The 20629-nt window shown below is 44.9% G+C and overlaps 1 protein-coding gene across 2 annotated transcripts in view; it reads right to left on the bottom strand.

The window, feature by feature from the left end:
* Nucleotides 1–20629, bottom strand: part of PNPLA7 (patatin like domain 7, lysophospholipase) — a 400735-nt gene that overhangs the window by 232382 nt on the left and 147724 nt on the right. For both annotated transcript variants that reach the window (XM_074973884.1, XM_074973883.1), the window contains exons 16-17: nucleotides 19812–19889; nucleotides 17892–18097 (exon numbers count right to left, since the gene is read on the bottom strand). In XM_074973884.1, the coding sequence (XP_074829985.1) occupies nucleotides 17892–18097; nucleotides 19812–19889 (284 nt within the window). The remainder of the gene's footprint in view (nucleotides 1–17891; nucleotides 18098–19811; nucleotides 19890–20629) is intronic.

Here is a 20629-nt window from a genome sequence, read left to right as displayed (position 1 = left end):
GGTATTGTAGTGGTGGGCGATCGGTACTGCTAAGGTTTGTCTCTGTTGGCTTGTCAGTACCAAGGGAGTCAGTGGAGACAGAAGCCTGTTGTGAGATGAGCAACCAGAAGAGGGCTCCTTGGACGTGCTCAGTACGATAGACTTATGCGCTGGTGCCGATTTTGCAGAGACAGTACAGTCTCTGCTTTTAACTCTGTCAGACGGTGCCAACGCTTCTCAGCTTGTGCCCTTCAGGTCTTTAGGCTTGATAGCGGTATCTGTACCCAAAGAATCATGAGCCTTATGGGTACCGTGCCATGATGCCAAAGTCAATGATCTTGCCAGAGATCTCCTTTGCCTGGTCAATGTCTCAGTTTGGGGACTTGTAGCCCTCTTCTTAGAAGCCTTACAAGGGGAGTTGGAAGATTTGCTCTTAGGCTCTCCTTCCTTGGAGATTGATGGTACCGGGGGGTGACTGTTGCTTAAGGGGAGTCCCAGGACCAGGATCAGAGGCTGGCCTGAGGGAACTCCATCATGAGGAGCTTAAGTTTTAACTCACAACTCTTCCTCGTTCTGGCCTTTAATTTTTGGCAGAAGGTGCACTTCTGAGGAACGTGAGCCTCTCCGAGGCATGGAGTACAACATGAGTGACCATCGCTGATCGGTATTGCCTCTCTACAGGAGAGGCAACGTCTGAAGCCAGGGGAGTCGGGCATAACCTTTGGCGGGGAGGTTGGTTCCCAGAGGGGTAGGAAAAAATTGTCCACAAGGACAGGGAGAAAAATGAAGGTATTAAAAAAAAATGATTTAAGAATAAATGGGTGAAAATAAATTTTTAAAACAGAAACTCTACTAAATACTATGAAAACAAACTTTACAGCTACTATAAAATTCAAGGCAAAAAACTGTAATCTGAATTGGACTGCTAATTGCTCCATCTCAGGCCAACAACAGTTGAGAAGGAACTGAGGGCGGTTTGCCTGCACAGCACTAGACAGCCTTGAGGCAGGGCACGAGACAGGGAGAGCACATATGCAGGCCAAACAGACATGGCTACCTAAAATCTCTGATCAGAGGCGCAAGGACACAGGTACACCTACAGAGGAGCACACACAGGAACACTACTCGAAGAAGAAATATGCAATTTCTTGGTTGGGAAGAACAGACACTGTCATAATGAATATTCTGCCAAGGATATCTTTCTTGTTTCAAAATCTTTCTTTGATGACCCCAGATAAAACTCTAGAAGGAATACAGAGGATGCTGTTACAATTTACTTAGAATAAGAAAAGACCAAGAGTGAGAGCACATACTTTGTACAGTCCCATTAAACAGGGCAGCCTAGCTGTTCCAAATATTCTATGGTACTATCAAGCCAACCAGCTCAAAGCAGTCGTGGGGGCACTCTAACCCAACCAAATACTGGGTCTTTATTGCACAAGAAAATTGCAGCAGTGTAAAGATTGCTATTGTCATAAATATAAAGGGAGGGGTAACCACCTTTCTGTATACAGTGTGATAAAATCCCTCCTGGCCAGAGGCAAAAACCTTTCACCTGTAAAGAGTTAAGAAGCTAAGGTAACCCCACTGGCACCTGACCCAAAATGGCCAATGAGGGGACAAGATACTTTTAAGTCTGGGGGGGGGGGAAGGGAGGGGGGACAGGACAAAGGGTTTGGTCTGTCTGTGTGATGCTTTTTGCCGGGAACAGATCAGGAATTCAGCCTTACAACTCCTGTTAAATTAGTAAGTAATCTAGCTAGAAAATGCATTAGATTTTCTTTTGTTTAATGGTTTGTAAAATAAGCTGTGCTGGGTGGAATGTATATTCCTGTTTTTGTGTCTTTTTGTAACTTAAGGTTTTGCCAGGAGGGATTCTCTATGTTTTGAATCTGATTACCCTGTAAGGTATTTACCATCCTGATTTTACAGAGGTGATTCTTTTACCTTTTCTTTAAATAAAATTATTCTTTTAAGAACCTGATTGATTTTTCATTGTTCTTTAGATCCAAGGGGTTTGGGTCTGTGTTCACCAGTACCAATTGGTGAGGATTATCATCAAGCCTTCCCCAGGAAAGGGGGTGTAGGGCTTGGGGGGATATTTTGGGGGAAGACGTCTCCAAGTGGGCTCTTTCCCTGTTCTTTGTTTAAAATGCTTGGTGGTGGCAGCATACGGTTCAAGGACAAGGCAAAGTTTGTACCTTGGGGAAGTTTTTAACCTAAGCTGGTAAGAATAAGCGTAGGGGGTCTTTCATGCAGGTTCCCACATCTGTACCCTAGAGTTCAGAGTGGGGAAGGAACCTTGACAGCTATACTACTACAGATTAATTTTTTTTTAAAATTACACACTTCAGAAATTTACACACATCCTTTAGCAAAGACGACTCTATGGGTTTGGGACATAACTAGAGGTAAGATCAGTTATTTTCCCTCACCAATGACACTCATTGCAAATAATCCAGATCTTAACCTGAACTGCAAACCAGAGAGCTTCAAAGATTAGGAAAGCCATTGAATACACACAGTTGGCCAGCTATTCAGTAAAGACATTTTTCTAACTTATTTAGAGACCAAAACTAATTTTAACTGGCTCACTCTCCCCTGGTACCAAATCTGAAGCACTTCGAGGAGAGGAAAGTGATCAGGAACAGTCAGCATGGATTCACCAAGGGCAAGGCATGCCTGACTAATCTAATTGCCTTCTATGACGAGATAACTGCCTCTGTGGATGAGGGGAAAGCAGTGGACATGTTATTCCTTGACTTCAGCAAAGCTTCTGACACAGTCTCCCGCAGTATTCTTGCCAGCAAGTTAAAGAAGTATGGGCTGGATGAATGGACTATAAGGTGGATAGAAAGCTGGCTAGATTGTTGGGCTCAACGGGTAGTGATCAATGGCTCCATGTCTAGTTGGCAGCCGGTCTCAAGCGGAGTGCCCCAAGGTCGGTCCTGGGGCCGGTTTTGTTCAATATCTTCATAAATGATCTGGAGGATGGCATGGATTGCACCCTCAGCAAGTTTGCAGATGATACTAAAATGGGAGGAGAGGTAGATATACTGGAGGGTAGGGATAGGATACAGAGGGACCTAGACAAATCTGAAGCAAAGAAAATGAGGTCGGCAAGGAGGCTGAAGGTGCTGTAGGCTAGGAGAAGCCCAACCTGAAGCAAATACTCACCAGCAACCATACACCACACAACAAAAACACTAACCCAGGAACCTAACCTTGCAACAAAGCCCGTTGCCAACTGTGTCCACATATCTATTCAGGGGACACCATCATAGGGCCTAATCACATCAGCCACACTATCAGAGGCTCGTTCACCTGCACATCTACCAATGTGATAGATGCCATCATGTGACAGCAATGTCCCTCTGCCATGTACATTGGCCAAACTGGACAGTCTCTACGTAAAAGAATAAATGGACACAAATCAGACGTCAAGAATTATAACATTCAAAAACCAGTCAGAGAACACTTCAATCTCTTTGGTCACTCGATTACAGACCTAAAAGTGGCAATTCTTCAACAAAAAAACTTCAAAAAACAGACTCCAACGAGAGACTGCTAAATTGGAATTAATTTGCAAACTGGACACCATTAACTTAGGCTTGAATAAAGACTGGGAGTGGATGTGTCATTACACAAAGTAAAACTATTTCCCCATGTTTATTTCCCCCCCCCATCCCTCCGCCACTGTTCCTCACACGTTCTTGTCAACTGCTGGAAATGGCCCACCTTGATTATCACTACAAAAGGTTTCCCCCCGCCCCCGCTCTCCTGCTGATAATAGCTCACCTTACCTGATCACTCTTGTTACAGTGTGTATGATCACACCCATTGTTTCATGTTCTCTGTGTATATAAATCTACCCACTGTATTTTCCACTGCATGCATCCGATGAAGTAAGCTGTAGCTCATGAAAGCTTATGCTCAAATAAATTTGTTAGTCTCTAAGGTGCCACAAGTACTCCTTTTCTTTTAACTTTAATTAAGCCTCACAGCACCTGCAAAGTAAGTAGCATAGCTAAGATTTTTCAAAGGAGACCAAGGGGGTTAGGTGTCCAATTCCCACTGAATTTCAAAAGGAGTTGGGTTCTAAGTTCCTTAGGCACCACTGAAATTCCAAGTCTTTTTCTGTTTTGCATATGATGAAACTGAGGCAAAAGGACATGAGATGACTTGCCCAAGGTCCCACAGCAAGTTTGTAACAGAGCCAGGAGTAGACTCCAGATCTCCATTCCCAGTTCCCTAGTTTTATAGCTAGAACATGCTTCCTTATCACCTTTTTGCATTATATACTGAGTGTTGTTTCTTTGGTTTTCCTTAATTCATACAGAAAAACAACAAAATTGAATAAACTTGCAAAGACTGCAAAGACCTCCTGAATGTCCCCACCAAAACAACTTCAAAGGGAGGGAGATTGGGGGAGAGGGACTTTATAATGGTTTCTGAAACCCCAGGGAAGAATGGGTAATTATTACCCGCGGGTCCGAATATCATCCAAACATTACAAGTTGTATGCCCCTGAATATCAGCTTGTTCACTCATCACCAGTAACAATTCCTAGGAGTGGAGTTTGACAAATTAAACTTTCCATGGTTTTCATTATCCTACCTGTGTATCTTCCCTCCCAACCCTGTATTATAGGATTTGTCTTTCAAAATCTGTCGCTCTGAGGGCTTCCCCCTCCCCAAGCTTTTCCTTCCCTGATGATATGCCCTGACCCTACACGCAGACCCAGTTTCCAGCAAAAGCTCTGCTGTTAAGCATTACTCCACTTCCAAAACCAGGTCACTTTGTTCACCTATGAAAACAGAGGAACTCTTTTGTGCTCTCATTGCTACATCTAGCCTCCACCCACACACTTGAGTACAGTTCAGTTTAAAGTTGAATCACAGGTGCTGGCACTAGGGGTGCTGTCACACCTCCTGGGTTGAACTGGTTTCTGTCATATACATGGTTTACAGTTCGTTCCAACAGGGATGAAAGAGATTTAGGCCCAATGTTCATTCAGCCCTTGGCCTCTCTACTTATGCTGCCCAGAAGATGAAACATGCTGTTAAATGAAGTGGTGGTTTGGGGGATATGATTACCCATTTGCCTGTACCTGGGTCACTTAAAATAGCTATGATCTATGAACAATCTGGTATCTGAGGGTGCTTTACCAATCACATATGCCATCCTCTCATCTTTTTCTGCCCTGCCCCATCACTTCTTTGGGTCACCTTGTCTTCAGGTTAACAGACTTAAGATGTCCACTTCTGGCTATTTAATGGGGATGTTAAGAAGCATATGTTTCCATTATTTGAATATTGTGTTTGCTTTTCTGGATTTATCTCCCCATCAAAAAGACAATGAAAATTATATAAGAAGGAAAGCTGCTCTGAACACTCTGGACAGCCACAGAATAAAAAACATTTACTGACAAGAATATTTATTTGGGGGATGGGTAGGAGGTCTGAGCTAGCATTATGGGAGCCCAGAGTCAGCCTGAAAACACACTGTCTACTCTGCTTTAATAATATGTCAACCGCCACAAGAACTTTACAGGAAAACACGAAACCATGAAAGCATAATTACATCTGATTGCCAATCTCTTCCAATAGGTTCCTGTGCAGGGAGCCTGGTTTTGAGCAAGCTGGCCGGCATTTGTAACAGCACAGTAACCAGCGGCATTGGTATCACAGAGCCCAAGAACTGCACCTGCCCCTCTCCTTGGAAAGAAAAGTTACATGTTTTATGGGGGGCAGGTGGCAGAGTGCTGAATCTGCGACAGTGTGTAATTTCAGGGAGGTTATACCAAGTACAACATTTACACACTACTAAGATGTGAAAATATGTTTGAGGGCACCCACTACTAATATAACACAATGGAGGGCAGAATAGGTCCATTTCAGTTGTGTCCTCTCAAAATTTCTTACTTCCTCTGCACAGTTTAGAACAACGTCCAATACCATGCTTTACAGGGTGTGGGGACAGGGAAGGGGCCTTAGCACAACAGGAAGAAACTCACTTATAATCAAATGTAAGAAAAGAAAGGCGTATTTCTCCCCTTCCCAAAATCATCACAGTCTTTGAGGCTCCGTCACTGGCATCTGGAAAGCAAAGAGCCAAATGCCTGCTACTCCAGAGGCCTGGTTTTTGGTAAAGATTCCTGTATTCTTCATCAGCAAACCAAGAAAATGTAGCTATGAAAGTTCTCGGCAAACTGTTTGTGAAAGGCTGGGACTGCCATATAATTCCTCTCTCGAGGGTTCACACCCAGCCTCACTGGCAGTGCACTTTTAAGCACAGTATCTCTGCTCCTTTGGCAGTCACATATCATCAGACTCCAAACTGAGGTTTACTGGTGAAGAGAATGTGACAGAGCATTCCAGAGCCTGTACCCCCTACCCACCCTCCTGCCCCAGGAGACTCTGGCGACAAGTTGATTACACTGTTCATCAAGAGAAACACACGTTTCAGAGTAAGCACCCTGCACTTAGCATGTCAATTTGGTGAAATAACAGAGTATTTAGGGGAAACTATATAATCAGCTCATGTCATTCCTATGCTTAATCTCCCCATTTACACAGTGTTTAGTAGTTCAAGCACCAGGCAATAGCTCCCTGCTCCAAGGTATTAGTGAGGGGAACTTAACCCACTGCCCAGCACCCTAGGCCACATATTTCCAAACACTAGGCTGTTATTACATTACATGTAATAATAATGTTATTATATTATTACATTGTTTGCCTGTGGGCAATCTTTTAGTGTCACTTCTCCACAGCGAACCTTGGCAGTATTTGCCCAATGTGAAGTGACACCAGGAGAAAAGAATGATTGGAGAGATTCCAAGTCAAGTCACAAGAGAGGAAAACACCTTACATAACTGTTGTTCTTCAAGATGTGTTGCACATGTCCATTCCATTCTTAGAGTAACCACACCCTGTGCACAGTCATCTAATTTTTCCCCACAGTGGTACCCACTGGGGCAGCTGGAGCACATTTGGAGTGCTGGTATAAAGGGCCCAGGCACCCCACAACTCCCTCAGTTCCTTCTTCCTGGACAACTCCAATGCAGAGGATTAAGAGGGTGGATCATGGAATGCACATGTGTGACATCTTAAATAACAACTATTACAGAAGGTTAGTACTGTACCTGTTTTTCTTCAAGTGATTGCACATATGGACTTACGCATTAAATGTTGCCAATCTTGTTGAATGCTCAGTTACTGTGCTCCGTGGGAAAATCCCAGCCAGATCACAACATTCGCAATTATTGGAGGCTATCCACGATGCAATTTTCTGTGAAGAGATTGGGAGGCCCTTCCTCCTGTCTGCAAAGGTCATGAATAGTTACGTTGACAACTGGAGCTGTTCAGTCCTGTCTGCAGAATGTCAAAGCCCTTCTACCATCCAGGGTGTGCAGGCATTGCTCCTCTCTATTGGAAAGTGGCTTTGGGTGAAACATAGGAAAGTAAATCAACTGGTGAATATGAAAGTTAGAGATCACCTTCAAGAGACGTCTCAGATGAGGGTGCAGATATACTTTGTCCTTAAAGAAAATTGTGTAAGGAGATTTCAACAGCAGACTGCACAGCTCAGCCACTCTCCTGGCTGAAGTGATAGATGTAATAAGGAGCACGTGGCTAAAGACTCAAACGAAGACCCCATTAGTTTTGACAAAACTAAGTCCAAGTCCCAGGGAGGAACAGGTTCCTTTATCTGTAGGTACAACCTTTCCAGGTTTACAAAACCTTACAAAATTTCATTGTCATAGTATTAGAAAATACAGAAAAGTTGTCCACATTAGGATGGAAATATTGCTGCCAAATAGACCTTGATAGAACTAGCTGGCAGTGACTGTTGTTTTAGGTGAAACATATCAAGGATATATCTGTGTAGGAGTGGAACAGAAGGGGAAAGTGTAACAGAGTTTGTTCGATCAGGGTAGTAGGAAAGCGTCTCTGATGGAATCCGGACTATGATCTTGTGGGGAACAAACTGATGGCATTTCCTGTTGGCTTTGGTTGTGAACTGGTCTACCTAGGGATTCCCCCACTGCTGGAAAATGCATCTGGCTACATCCAAGCAGAGACTACTCATGGTGACTCATAACCCATCTGCTTGGTGGTCTTCAAGCTTGTTCTGGTCAGGTAAGAGGCTTTGAGATTGAACTGGCAATGCAAAAGTTCCATAGGTGAACTGCCTCTTCACAAAGTGGTGACGAGCAAGCTCTTCCTGCCTGTTGAGATAAAACGTTGCCTCTGCTTTATCTGTGAGAACAAACAAGATTTCTCTCTTGATCTGAGATAAGAAAGCCTGAAAGGCTAGGTGGACAGCTCCTTACTTCCCTGAAACTGGTATGTAGAGACTGGTCCCATGAGGACCATAAACTCTGAGTTTCAAGGGGACTGAGATGTGCCCCCAACCCCAGGGAAGACATGTCCATCACCAATGTCAGCAAAGATTGAGGGAGGACAAAGGCAACGCCTGCACATACACTGACTGGGTCTGTCTGCCAATCTAGAGAAGGCAATACTCAAGAGGGAACATTCAGCACAAAGTTTAGATGGCAACAACTTGGCAAATAAATGCAGGCCAGACAACTGAGTCCTGAGACAAGGTCTGAGCAGTTGTGACTGGGTGAGCCTTGAGATCTGCAACAAGTGATCACATTGTTTGGAACCTTGAGTCCGGAGGTAAAGCTCTGGCTTGAGCAGAATCCAGTACTGCTCCTTTAATTCTGTCCTCTGAACTGGAAAAAGTCGATAGTGTGAAAAAGTTCCTCCTCTACTTTGGAGGGTCTTGCACTTATAGGCAGATTCGCTCCCCTTGAAGCTTCACAGCAGCCCTTAGTTTGGCCGTTTTTGTGAACCCACAGTCCAGGTCAACTCCTCCTGTGTCTGACCAGGAGTTGAGAGGTTTGGGGGGAACCCGGGCCCGCCCTCTGCTCCAGGTTCCAGCCCAGGGCCCTGTGGAATGCAGCTGTCTAGAGTGCCTCCTGGAACAGCTGTGCGACAGCTACAACTCCCTGGGCTACTTCCCCATGGCCCCCTCCCAACACCTTCTTTATCCTCACCATAGGACATTCCTCCTGGTGTCTGATAATGCTTGTACTCTTCAGTCCTCCAACAGTATGCGTTCTCACTCTCAGCTCCTAGCACCTCTTGCTCCCAGCTCCTTACAAACGCACCCCAAACTGAAGTGAGCTCCTTTTTAAACCCAGGTTAGCCCTGATTAGCCTGCCTTAATTGATTCTAGCAGCTTCTTGATTGGCTGCAGATGTTCTAATCAGCCTGTCTGTCTTAATTGTCTCCAGAAGGTTCCTGATTGTTCTGGAACCTTTCCTGTTACCTTACCCAGGGAAAAGGGACCTACTTAACCTGGGGCTAATATATCTGCCTTCTATTACTCTCCTGTAGCCATCTGGCCCAACCCTGTCACAATCGTTAGACCCAGAGCTGCAAAAGCTGACTGGATGAGAGATATCCTTGCCAGTACCTAAGCCCTGGAACGGCCTGTAACTATCCAGTCATACAAGAAAGGGTAGGCTTGTACTCCTGGCCTCCTCAGGAAAGCAGCTACCACTGTCACACATTTTGTGGAAACTTGGGGAGATGCTGCACAGTGAGCTGCTGATGAGAGCATTTCACTACCAACCTGAGATACTTTCTATGACCTTAATAAATCACCACATGAAAGCAGGCATCTTTTAAGTCGAGGGCAGCATTCCAGTCTCCAGGGAGGGAATAATGGAAGCCAGGGTGACTACGCAAAACTATCTTTTTGATATATCTGTTGAGCTGGCACAGGTCTAAAATTGGCAAGTGACCCTTTGCTTTTGGGATTACAAAGTAATAGGAGAGAACCCCTTCCCTCTGTGAAACTGAACCCTTTCCCTCTCCCACACAAAAGAGAGTCTGAACCTCCTGGAGGAGGAGCTCCTCATGAGAGTAGTCCCTAAAGAGGGATGGGAGGGAAGGGGGAGAGGAGCAGAAATAAATTGGAGGGTATATCTCACTTCCACAGTGCTTAATACTCATTAGTCTGAAGTAATCTGGGACAAAGCACTGAGGAAGCGGGAAAGACAGTTTGCAAACACCAGGGAGATAGAATCTGGCATCCTGGAAACTGGTATGGCATCCTCATCTGACTCCAAAACGCCTATTTAGCGCTCCTTGGTATCTGGATGGAGCAGGCATTGACATAGATGCAGTAGGAGGAGGTGGCCTGTGTCTATAACCTCTACTCTTCTTTCTTTCTAAGTCCTGATGAGGAGCAGGAGCAGAGTATCAGTGGTCTGCTGCAGGCAAAAATGTTTCCTGGACAGGGCCAGAGTATACAACACCAAAGACTTTAAAGTCAGCATAGAATCCTTCAATCCATAGAGATTAGAATCTGTTTGCCCTGAAAAAAGTGAAGACCCTTCAAAGGACAGGTCTTGAATTGTTTGTTGGACATCATGTGGAAGCCCCAACGACCACAGACAAGAGCTCCTGTACATGGAAACCACAGAAGCCAGGGTCCTAGCAGCCTACCACACATGTAGTCCAACATGCAGTGAAGTTCTCACTATGAATTTCCCCTCATCAGCTAAAGAAAATTCCTGTCCAGTGTCCTCCAGCAACATGTCCTTAAACTTTAACATGGAGTCCCAAATATTACAATAACAATGTCCCAAAAGGTTTGTTGGTTGGCAATTTTGAGTTGCAACACTGCAATAGAATAAACTTTTCCACCCAGTAAATCTATTGTTTTTTAGCTTTTCCTTTGATTTGGAAATTGCCACCTGTTGGCCCTGTCGTTCCCTTCCACTGGCCACTGACTCCACCAGACAACCCTGGGGCAGGGGGACGGGACATAATATTAACATTTGGTCCTTTTCTGAGAAGGGAGGAAGGGACAAAGGAGCCTGCCAGAGTGGCTTCATGAGCTCCAAAATTGCTTCATTAACAGGTAAAGACACCTGCAATGGCCTGGTTGTGGCCAAAATGTCACTATGCTGACGGGAGGACTCCTTAACTTCCTCTACCTGGATCCCCAAACCTGAGGCAATCTTCTTCAATCCTTGGTGAGCTCTACAATCATCGGGAGGGGGTGAAATGCCCCATGAGGAAACTGTCTCATTAGGAGAGGAGGAGAATGAAGCCAGCACAGGCTGAGGATGCCCCTCCTCTGCTAGCTATCCAGCAGGCTCTTCCTGAACTACCTCTTCTGCTCAGCATCAGGACCTGTAACAGGCTCAGAAACAGGTAGTGCCTAGAGAGCAGACTCCCCATGCCTCTCCAAGGACACAGAGCAGGACCTAGAAACTGGGAAAATTCCCACAAGTTCCAGAAGGGCCACTGGACCAGCAGTGAGCCCCAGTGACTCCCTGGCCACATGCTCTTTCCCATTCCAGCTGTAGGATCTCGAGGCAACCCAGGGTAGTAATGCCTAGGTGGGGTAGCATGACTGGCTCCGAGGCTGGGAAACATAGGAGGCCATCTCTGATGCAGAGGAGTCTGAATCACACTCGGCTGACCACGCAGGGGCTGCTCTCAATGGTACCAGAGACTAGTGCCTAGTTGGCAAAGAGTGTAGAGCAGCCAATATTGCAGGCTTCCCCTTCAATGCACCGATGGGCATGAAGTCTAAGGCACAGGAGACTCTCACTGCACTGAGTTCTGCACAGACAATACTGGTGACCCTCTGTCTGCAAGGAAAGATATCAGGAGGGCCAAATCGCACCTGGAGCTGCAGCTAGCAAGAGATGTCAAGAGTAACAAGAAGGGTTTCTTCAGGTATGTTGGCAACAAGAAGAAAGCCAAGGAAAGTGTGGGCCCCTTACTGAATGAGGGAGGCAACCTAGTGACAGAGGATGTGGAAAAAGCTAATGTACTCAATGCTTTTTTTGCCTCTGTTTTCACTAACAAGGTCAGCTCCCAGACTGTGCTGGGCATCACAGAATGGGGAAGAGATGGCCAGCCCTCTGTGGAGATAGAGGTGGTTAGGGACTATTTAGAAAAGCTGGACGTGCACAAGTCCATGGGGCCGAACGAGTTACATCCGAGAGTGCTGAAGGAATTGGCGGCTGTGATTGCAGAGCCCTTGGCCATTATCTTTGAAAACTCGTGGCGAACGGGGGAAGTCCCGGATGACTGGAAAAAGGCTAATGTAGTGCCAATCTTTAAAAAAGGGAAGAAGGAGGATCCTGGGAACTACAGGCCAGTCAGCCTCACCTCAGTCCCTGGAAAAATCATGGAGCAGGTCCTCAAAGAATCAATCCTGAAGCACTTACATGAGAGGAAAGTGATCAGGAACAGTCAGCATGGATTCACCAAGGGAAGGTCATGCCTGACTAATCTAATCGCCTTTTATGATGAGATTACTGGTTCTGTGGATGAAGGGAAAGCAGTGGATGTATTGTTTCTTGACTTTAGCAAAGCTTTTGACACTGTCTCCCACAGTATTCTTGTCAGCAAGTTAAGGAAGTATGGGCTAGATGAATGCACTATAAGGTGGGTAGAAAGCTGGCTAGATTGTCGGGCTCAACGGGTAGTGATCAATGGCTCCATGTCTAGTTGGCAGCCGGTGTCAAGTGGAGTGCCCCAGGGGTCGGTCCTGGGGCCGGTTTTGTTCAATATCTTCATAAATGATCTGGAGGATGGTGTGGATTGCACTCTCAGCAAATTTGCAGATGATACTAAACTGGGAGGAGTGGTAGATACGCTGGAGGGGAGGGATAGGATACAGAAGGACCTAGACAAATTGGAGGATTGGGCCAAAAGAAATCTGATGAGGTTCAATAAGGATAAGTGCAGGGTCCTGCACTTAGGATGGAAGAATCCAATGCACCGCTACAGACTAGGGACCGAATGGCTAGGCAGCAGTTCTGCGGAAAAGGACCTAGGGGTGACAGTGGACGAGAAGCTGGATATGAGTCAACAGTGTGCCCTTGTTGCCAAGAAGGCCAATGGCATTTTGCGATGTATAAGTAGGGGCATAGCGAGCAGATCGAGGGACGTGATCGTTCCCCTCTATTCGACACTGGTGAGGCCTCATCTGGAGTACTGTGTCCAGTTTTGGGCCCCACACTACAAGAAGGATGTGGATAAATTGGAGAGAGTCCAGCGAAGGGCAACAAAAATGATTAGGGGTCTAGAGCACATGACTTATGAGGAGAGGCTGAGGGAGCTGGGATTGTTTAGTCTGCAGAAGAGAAGAATGAGGGGGGATTTGATAGCTGCTTTCAACTACCTGAAAGGGGGTTCCAAAGAGGATGGCTCTAGACTGTTCTCAATGGTAGCAGATGACAGAACGAGGAGTAATGGTCTCAAGTTGCAGTGGGGGCAGTTTAGGTTGGATATTAGGAAAAAGTTTTTCACTAAGAGGGTGGTGAAACACTGGAATGCGTTACCTAGGGAGGTGGTAGAATCTCCTTCCTTAGAGGTTTTTAAGGTCAGGCTTGACAAAGCCCTGGCTGGGATGATTTAACTGGGAATTGGTCCTGCTTCGAGCAGGGGGTTGGACTAGATGACCTTCTGGGGTCCCTTCCAACCCTGATATTCTATGATTCTATGATTCAGTACCAGGAGCACAGTCTCCTGCACTACCAGGGACATCAGTACCGATAGGCTCAGCATATCTCTTGCTGACACAAAAGCCTTTGACATGGTCTTGAGTCACTGCAGTATTGCAGACATAGAAGGCACGCCTCCAGCTACCAGACTCGATGATACCTGCCCTGGTACCAGAGTCAGTGATGCCCGTTTCAGTGCTACCAGAGATGAAAAGTGCTTTGGTTCCGGCTGCACTCTACTCTCCTCCCCATGCTTAGAAGATTCTGGAGCCAGCAACCTTCCTCTCTTGGCAGTATGTCTAGAGGTCTTATGGCTCTTCTGAGACATTGGGGACAGCAATTGGTGCTGGGTCTCAGGCAGCATAGGAGGTGCACTCCTAACTGATGCCAAAGCATTCTGTGCCAAGTCAGGATGGCTAGAGTCTGATGGAGATCTCAGGGCTGCCTCCATGAGCAAAACATTTAGCCTGGCTTCTCTGGCATTTTTTGTCCTTGGCTTAAAATATTTGCAAATTTGACAACAAACCTGAATAGGAGCTTCCCCCAACTGCTTTAAGCAGCTTGAGTGTGGGTTGCTCATGGGCATTGGCCGAGCACAAGAGACGCAGAGCTTGAAGCCCAGTGACCATGTAACAGAAACCCCAGAAGTGTTGACCAAAAAGGAAACTAATCCTACTCTACTCTAATACGCTAATAACTAAGTACTAATCAGCTAGAAAACTATTTACAAGAAATTTCCATGAGCACACTGACAGCAGGTGCTAATGCAAGCCAAGCAATTCCTTCTTATCACCCATGACAGTCATCAGAACTGAAGAAGTTCTGGGGCGCTTGTGCCGTTTATACTGGCTTGCAAGGGCACACTATGGTAGAGGGAACTTGAGTTGCCCCAATGGGTACCACTGAGAGATGGTCACACACCAAGCATGAAATTTACAAGTGGAATCACTCGAAGAAGAACTTAAGGCAGTGGTTGTAGATGGAACATTCAGCAAGTTTGGTTGTAATGGGCAATAGCTAGAGTGGCAGGGGGATTGAGGATTGATATTTTAGGGACAGTGGAAGCAAGTGTATTTGTATACTGGAGGGAAAGAAGCAAGAGGACAAGGACAGGTAAAACGAGGAGGACAAGGAAAAGGCTGTGAGTAGGGAACAGGGATGCCAAGAGAGGATTGGGGTCACGGGGCAGCTGGAGGGGTTTCAAAGAGAAAAACAAGTGCGAAATCTGCCAGTGAAAGGGAGAGGGAGGAAGGAGTGTTGCGGAATTGTGATGGCGCTTATCATAGAATCACAGAATCACAGAATATCAGGGTTGGAAGGGATCTCAGGAGGTCATCTAGTCCAACCCCCTGCTCAAAGCAGGACCAATCCCCAACTAAATCATCCCTCCCCATCTCCTCCTGGCGCATGGGGGAGGGAAATCAGCAAAATCTTGCATGGAGGGCACAGGAAGGAGACAGAGATTGCACACGTGATAGGGATTGCGAGCTGGGGATTCAATGACAGTGGAGAGGCAGTGCTGTTCAGCCAGCGATACAGTAGAACTAAAGAAGGAAAGAACAATTTTGCAGCAGAGGACATCCATGTTGTCTTGAGACTCTCTCCAGTGACAGTCACTGACATGAGAGCAGGTTTGATGAAAGCTGAAGCTGGCAATGAGGCAGGTTTAGGGTTTTGGAACAGACTTTTGGGGGGAAGGAGAGGTGAAGGAATCAAGTGTAGAGAGAGCAGAGTGCAGTGAACTAACAATGGAGTCTACAGAGGCGGAGGAGAGGGAACAATACAGGAGTTGAGTGCGGTGGAGAATAAGAGATTAGATCACTGAAGTGTTGGTAGAGGGGAAAGAGGCAATAAGGAAGAAGTGATGGAGTAGCGTTTGGAGAGAGTCACCACTCCTGAGAGATCAGGAAAGGAACACTTGAGCAAAGGTAAGGTCAAGCAAGTGGCCACTTTGGCACGTAGGAGAGGTTGAAAGTCAAAAGAGAAAATGAAGGCAAAGAGGAGGAACAGCTTATGGGTCAGAGGGGGCATCAGCATGAAATTTGAAGTCACCAAGTATGATGGGGGGGGACTATGGGGAGAGGAATAAAAAAAGTTAGGTGTCAAAATCAGAGAGGGTAGGGGAGATGGAGACGACAGCTATCTGGGGAGGGACAGCAGAGGAGTATATAATTGAATGTGATTTGAACAAGGAGATATAGTATAAAGAATGGGGTAGAAAAAACAACGTCTGTTGGAAAGCTATTATATAAATTGATGGTGCACTATCACCGAGGGCATTGTGTTCAGTTCCCTTTACCCTACCTCCAAATAAGATATCACAGAAATAGGAGCCTGGAGACAAAATTGGTTAGAAGCATGGAGAGACTAAAGATAGGGAGCGTTTAGAGAGGAGATAAAAAGAGGCAGCAGAGGTATGCAAAATAATGAATGGTCTAGGGAACATAAGCCAGAAAAACTCCCACTTACACGCTCTCAGTCAAGAACTAGGGGACATTCCACTAAAAACTGAAAGCTCAAGCTCACCATGACTCAACTGAAAAGTTCAAGCTCAGCTCAAGCTTATCATGGCTAAAATAGCTCAATCTCCCCACCACCAAGTCCTCTCCACTAATGCTGTTCTCAATCACTGTGGACAAAACCACCATCCTGCCTGTCATTCAGGCTCATAACTTGGGGTTCATCTTCGACTCAAACCTTTCTTTAGGTCCTCACATCCGGGCTATATCTAAATTTACTGATTCTTTATGCAAAACATTTTTGAGATATGGCCTCTCTTATCCATCTACATGGCTAAAACGCTCATCATCTTGCATCTTGATAACGGCAACAACCTTTTCTCTGGCCTTGACAAACGCAATCTTGCCTCGCTCATATCTATTCAGAATGCTGCTGCAAAAATAATATTCCCAGCTCATTGCTTTAACCATGTTACCCTTCTCTTTGCATCCCTCCACAGATTCCCTTTCCTTCATCATAGCAAACATAAGCTACCTGCCTTCACTTCTAAGGCCCTTCCCAGGCTATTCCCATCCTATCTATCAGCTCTCATTCTGTTCGACTCCAACTTCCAGTTGGTCCATGATGCCAGCCTCCATCACCCACTTGTTAAATTTTCAAACAAGCCCCTTCATGTTTTCTCCCACACTACCTCTCACACTCAGGAGGAGCTCCCCAGAAACACCAGCAAAACTAATTCATTATCTCCTTCAAAACCCTCCTCAAATCTGTCCTTTACCATGATCCCTACAAAACACTTGACAATGGTTAGGCTGCTGGTGTGCTGAGACAACAGCCTGTCCTGTTGACCAAGTCTCATTGTTTCTTTGTGCTCCCCCACTGGTCTGTCTGTACCCATCTGCTATCTCTTGACTTATACTCAGATTGTAAGTTCTTTGGGGCAGTAGCTGTCTGTGGGTTTGCGTTTGTACAGTACCTACCACATTGGAGTCCTGGTCACAACAACAATACAAATAATAATGAAATAAATAAAAGACAACTAATTTTAAACGAATGAAAGGATTTTTTTTTTTAGTATGAACTATTAGAGTGAACTCACTGTCACAAAACCTCAATGATGAGATCATAGCAGGATTGATGTTTATATGGAATAATGAGAACATTTACAGGATGTTTATACAGGATAAAATACTAAGGTATATTCACCTTCACGCTTCACGGCTCATGATAACCACCAATTAACAGGGGTCAGGAAGAAACCTGCCCTATGGGCAGGTGTAGCAGGGTTCTTCTTTTGACCTACCCTATTAGTAAGTGCTGTAATCCTGCAGGGAGATACTGACTTATACCCTATGAATCATGTAGCAGGGGAGGCTCATTAACTCCACTCTGGTTAAAAAGAAGTGGGAGTGATACTCCGGTGAAAGGTCTAGGACAGAGAGGTCTTTTTAGAGAAACACTACCAACATGTAAGCATGAGCTGAGGTTGGCATTTTCCTTATTATCTGAGTTATCAGTAAAGCCAAATTCCAGGGCTAGGGTATGTCTGGACTAAATACAGGGTGTTAAAATATTGTTCAGAGGAAAGTGGGCATTTAATCTGCTTACAGCAGATTATTCCATCATTGAATATTACAGTTTCTTGCACCTTTCTCTGAAGTAATTGGTACTGACCCTGCTGGAGACAGGAAGTTGTAATAGATGTAATAAATTAGATCTGAGGTCTAACCCAGTGTGGCACTTCCTAAATTCCTACCCCAAGACATCTAGTTTGCTATTCGGTGTGCTCTAGCAATAGCACATCATACTCACCTCCTCTGTGACGAAATGTGTCCAAAATACCTGTGCTTTATGGGTGGGTGTAAAAATGGAAAGCAATGCACCACTCAAAGGGGGAACTCACTCATAAAAATGGGATTTGGAAATGGACAGGAACGTGCAGTCTCGATTGGCCTTGATGGTGAAAATGAGAGGTTCCCCAGTAAGGACGGCTAGTTGGCCTACTATTTCCCCCGGATGGGTGATGAAAAGACAGGTCTCCTCCTCAGAGTCTATCTTCCGCTGGTACACATGAAGCAAACCCGAGATCACAAACTGGATGTTGACATCCTGAAAAGGACAGAGAGAGAGTCCTTCATTATAAACCCTCCTGGATTTTAAACCAACATTAATTGTAACAGTACTGCAATGACTGATGTGTTTGCTGTGGGGCTCTATGTAGCGTTAAGCACTTAGGCAATACAATAAGGCACATTCATGAATAATTAAAAGCATTTATTAATGCTGTAAACTGTTCCAGTCACAATATTGAAAATGGCGCTTTCTGACTGGGGCCATAATTGGGAGACCTCAAGAGGTAGAGATGACACAGAATTAATAGCAAAACTCTGTGAATAATGCTGTATTGTGACAAAATGGAATATATTAGCACTGGAAATTAGCAAAAATTTATTCCCTTAATTTGCATTTGCACACAGTTACATATTTTCAAACAAACAATCTCCTAGTGCTATTACAGAACAATATTATGTGCTGAATGATATGCTTGTTGCAAAATGAACTAATATGCAAAAAAGTCCAATAGTGTATTAATAGGAGAAGGCATTCTAATAAAACTGAGTGACATACATCATGCACTGAGGGTTGGGATTTTGTAAGCAGGTTATCTGGGCATCTGTAATGCACACAATTTCTTGGGAAAATATGCAATATATGTATAAACTTGAAACCCGATGAGAAGGATGCTAAATTTACATTGCAACTTTAGCTATGCACTCTTCCAAACAAAACAAAACCCATAATCTGTAGCTAAGATTGCTGTTGCTATTAAAAGAGCTCCTCTCCTCTTTAATTACAAAGGAAAAACTGAACACCATGCAAGGGAGAAAAGGGGTGGGGGGGGGGGGAGTTTCCCTGCTGTCTGTGTTTGCATTGCATTTCTGAGCCTCTGCACCCAGATGGCTAAGCGCCTACCAAGTCCTCTTGATCTTGTTCAGCTCCCCATTCAATAGGCAACAGAACCATAGAAATGTAGGAGTGGAAGGGACCTCAGTAGGTCATCTAGTCCAGCCCTCTACACTGAGGCAGGACTAAGGATTATCTAGACCATCCCTGACAGGTGTTTATCTAACCTTTTCTTAGAAACCTCCAATGACGGAGATTCCAGAACTTCTCTAGATAATCTGTTCCAGTCTTATAAGTTAGGAAGATGTTTCTAATGCCTGACCCAAATCCTCCTCCCTACAATTTAAGCGCATTACTTCTTGTCCTCTCCTCAGTGGATATGGAGAACAATTGATCACCCTCCTCTTTATAACAACCTTTTATATACTTAAGTCCTTTTCATGTCCCCCCCTCAGTTTTCACTTCTCCAGACTAAACAAACCCAATTTTTTAGTATTTCCTTACAGGGTTATGTTGTCTAGGCCACAGACTGCCTGATGCGCACTCTTCAACCCAACCTGTTTTAATCCAGATTATATGGCCCTCGTCACCAGAGTATCTGGGTGCTTCAGAAATGTTTTAATGAGTTTATCCTCAGAATACCCCCGTTAGGTTGGTCACCTATCAGTCTCATTTTACAGAGGGGGGGCATGAGGCACAGAGTGGTGAAGGTAACCTGTACAGGAAGCCTGTGACAGAGGAACTGATCCCAGAACCCCCCAAACCCAGTCCAGGGCCACTCACCTCAACCCTAGTCCGCCTTTAGTCATACACTAAGTTCTTGACAGGACGCCCACTATTTGAATGACGGGAGAGTAGTAATAATATCAAACAATTTTTAAGCAACAGGTTCACTTTTCCCTTATTGGAGGGCACTCACCTGGTCTCCCTGCCTTGATACCACAGTCCCAGCCGTAACTTGATGCAATGTTACTTTACCCTTCAGCAACAAGGGGTCCTGAGGGAACAGAAGATATCCACACACACTATTTAAACATCTGTGCAGATGTAAACTGAGGTGAAAATGAAGGAAGTACGCAATCTACTGAACAGTAAGTAAGGTTATAAATCCCTTGACCTTGAAGCTATAGGTCAAGTTCACACCTTACCATTTCTCTGCCAATATACATCTTCATAGGAATAATGTAGCTCTCTGTCTTCACATGCATAGATTTAGTCGTTTCAGTGCTTTATTTAACTCCGATTTTGCCTCACTAAATATATACATTCTAGGCACTATAACTTAAGTGTATTTCTCCCACACCATACCCACTTCTATGAATATGTATTTAACACAACATTAACATTAATAGTAGTCAGTTTCAGTACTTTTGGCTAGTAAACAGCAAGCAAAAAAACTGTAGCAAGTTTTACTATGGATTATAGGTACCCTTTAAAATTTCCTCCCACGGATCTCAAAGCCCACAGCACAATACATAGGTAAGTGCACGATTTAAAAAAATAGTTGGGGAATGCTAGCAAGAGGTCTGCACCAATTTCTATGTTTCTGCTTGTGGTTTGTACAGAGCACTGAACTGGCACCCAGGAGACCTGCATTCTATTCCCAGTTCTGTCAAAGGCTCATTGAGCAACCCCAAGTCACTTCACTTCCCTGTGTCTCAGTTTTCCAGTGGTAAAATTGGGATTAGTGATACTCACCTTCATTGTAAAGCACTGAAATCTGCCAATGAAATATGC

The sequence above is a fragment of the Natator depressus genome, chromosome 16 (genome assembly GCF_965152275.1).
Source record: "Natator depressus isolate rNatDep1 chromosome 16, rNatDep2.hap1, whole genome shotgun sequence".
In the NCBI taxonomy this organism is placed as follows: domain Eukaryota; kingdom Metazoa; phylum Chordata; order Testudines; family Cheloniidae; genus Natator; species Natator depressus.
Note: the sequence above shows the minus strand (reverse complement) of the source record. Positions and strands in the feature narration are given on the sequence as shown.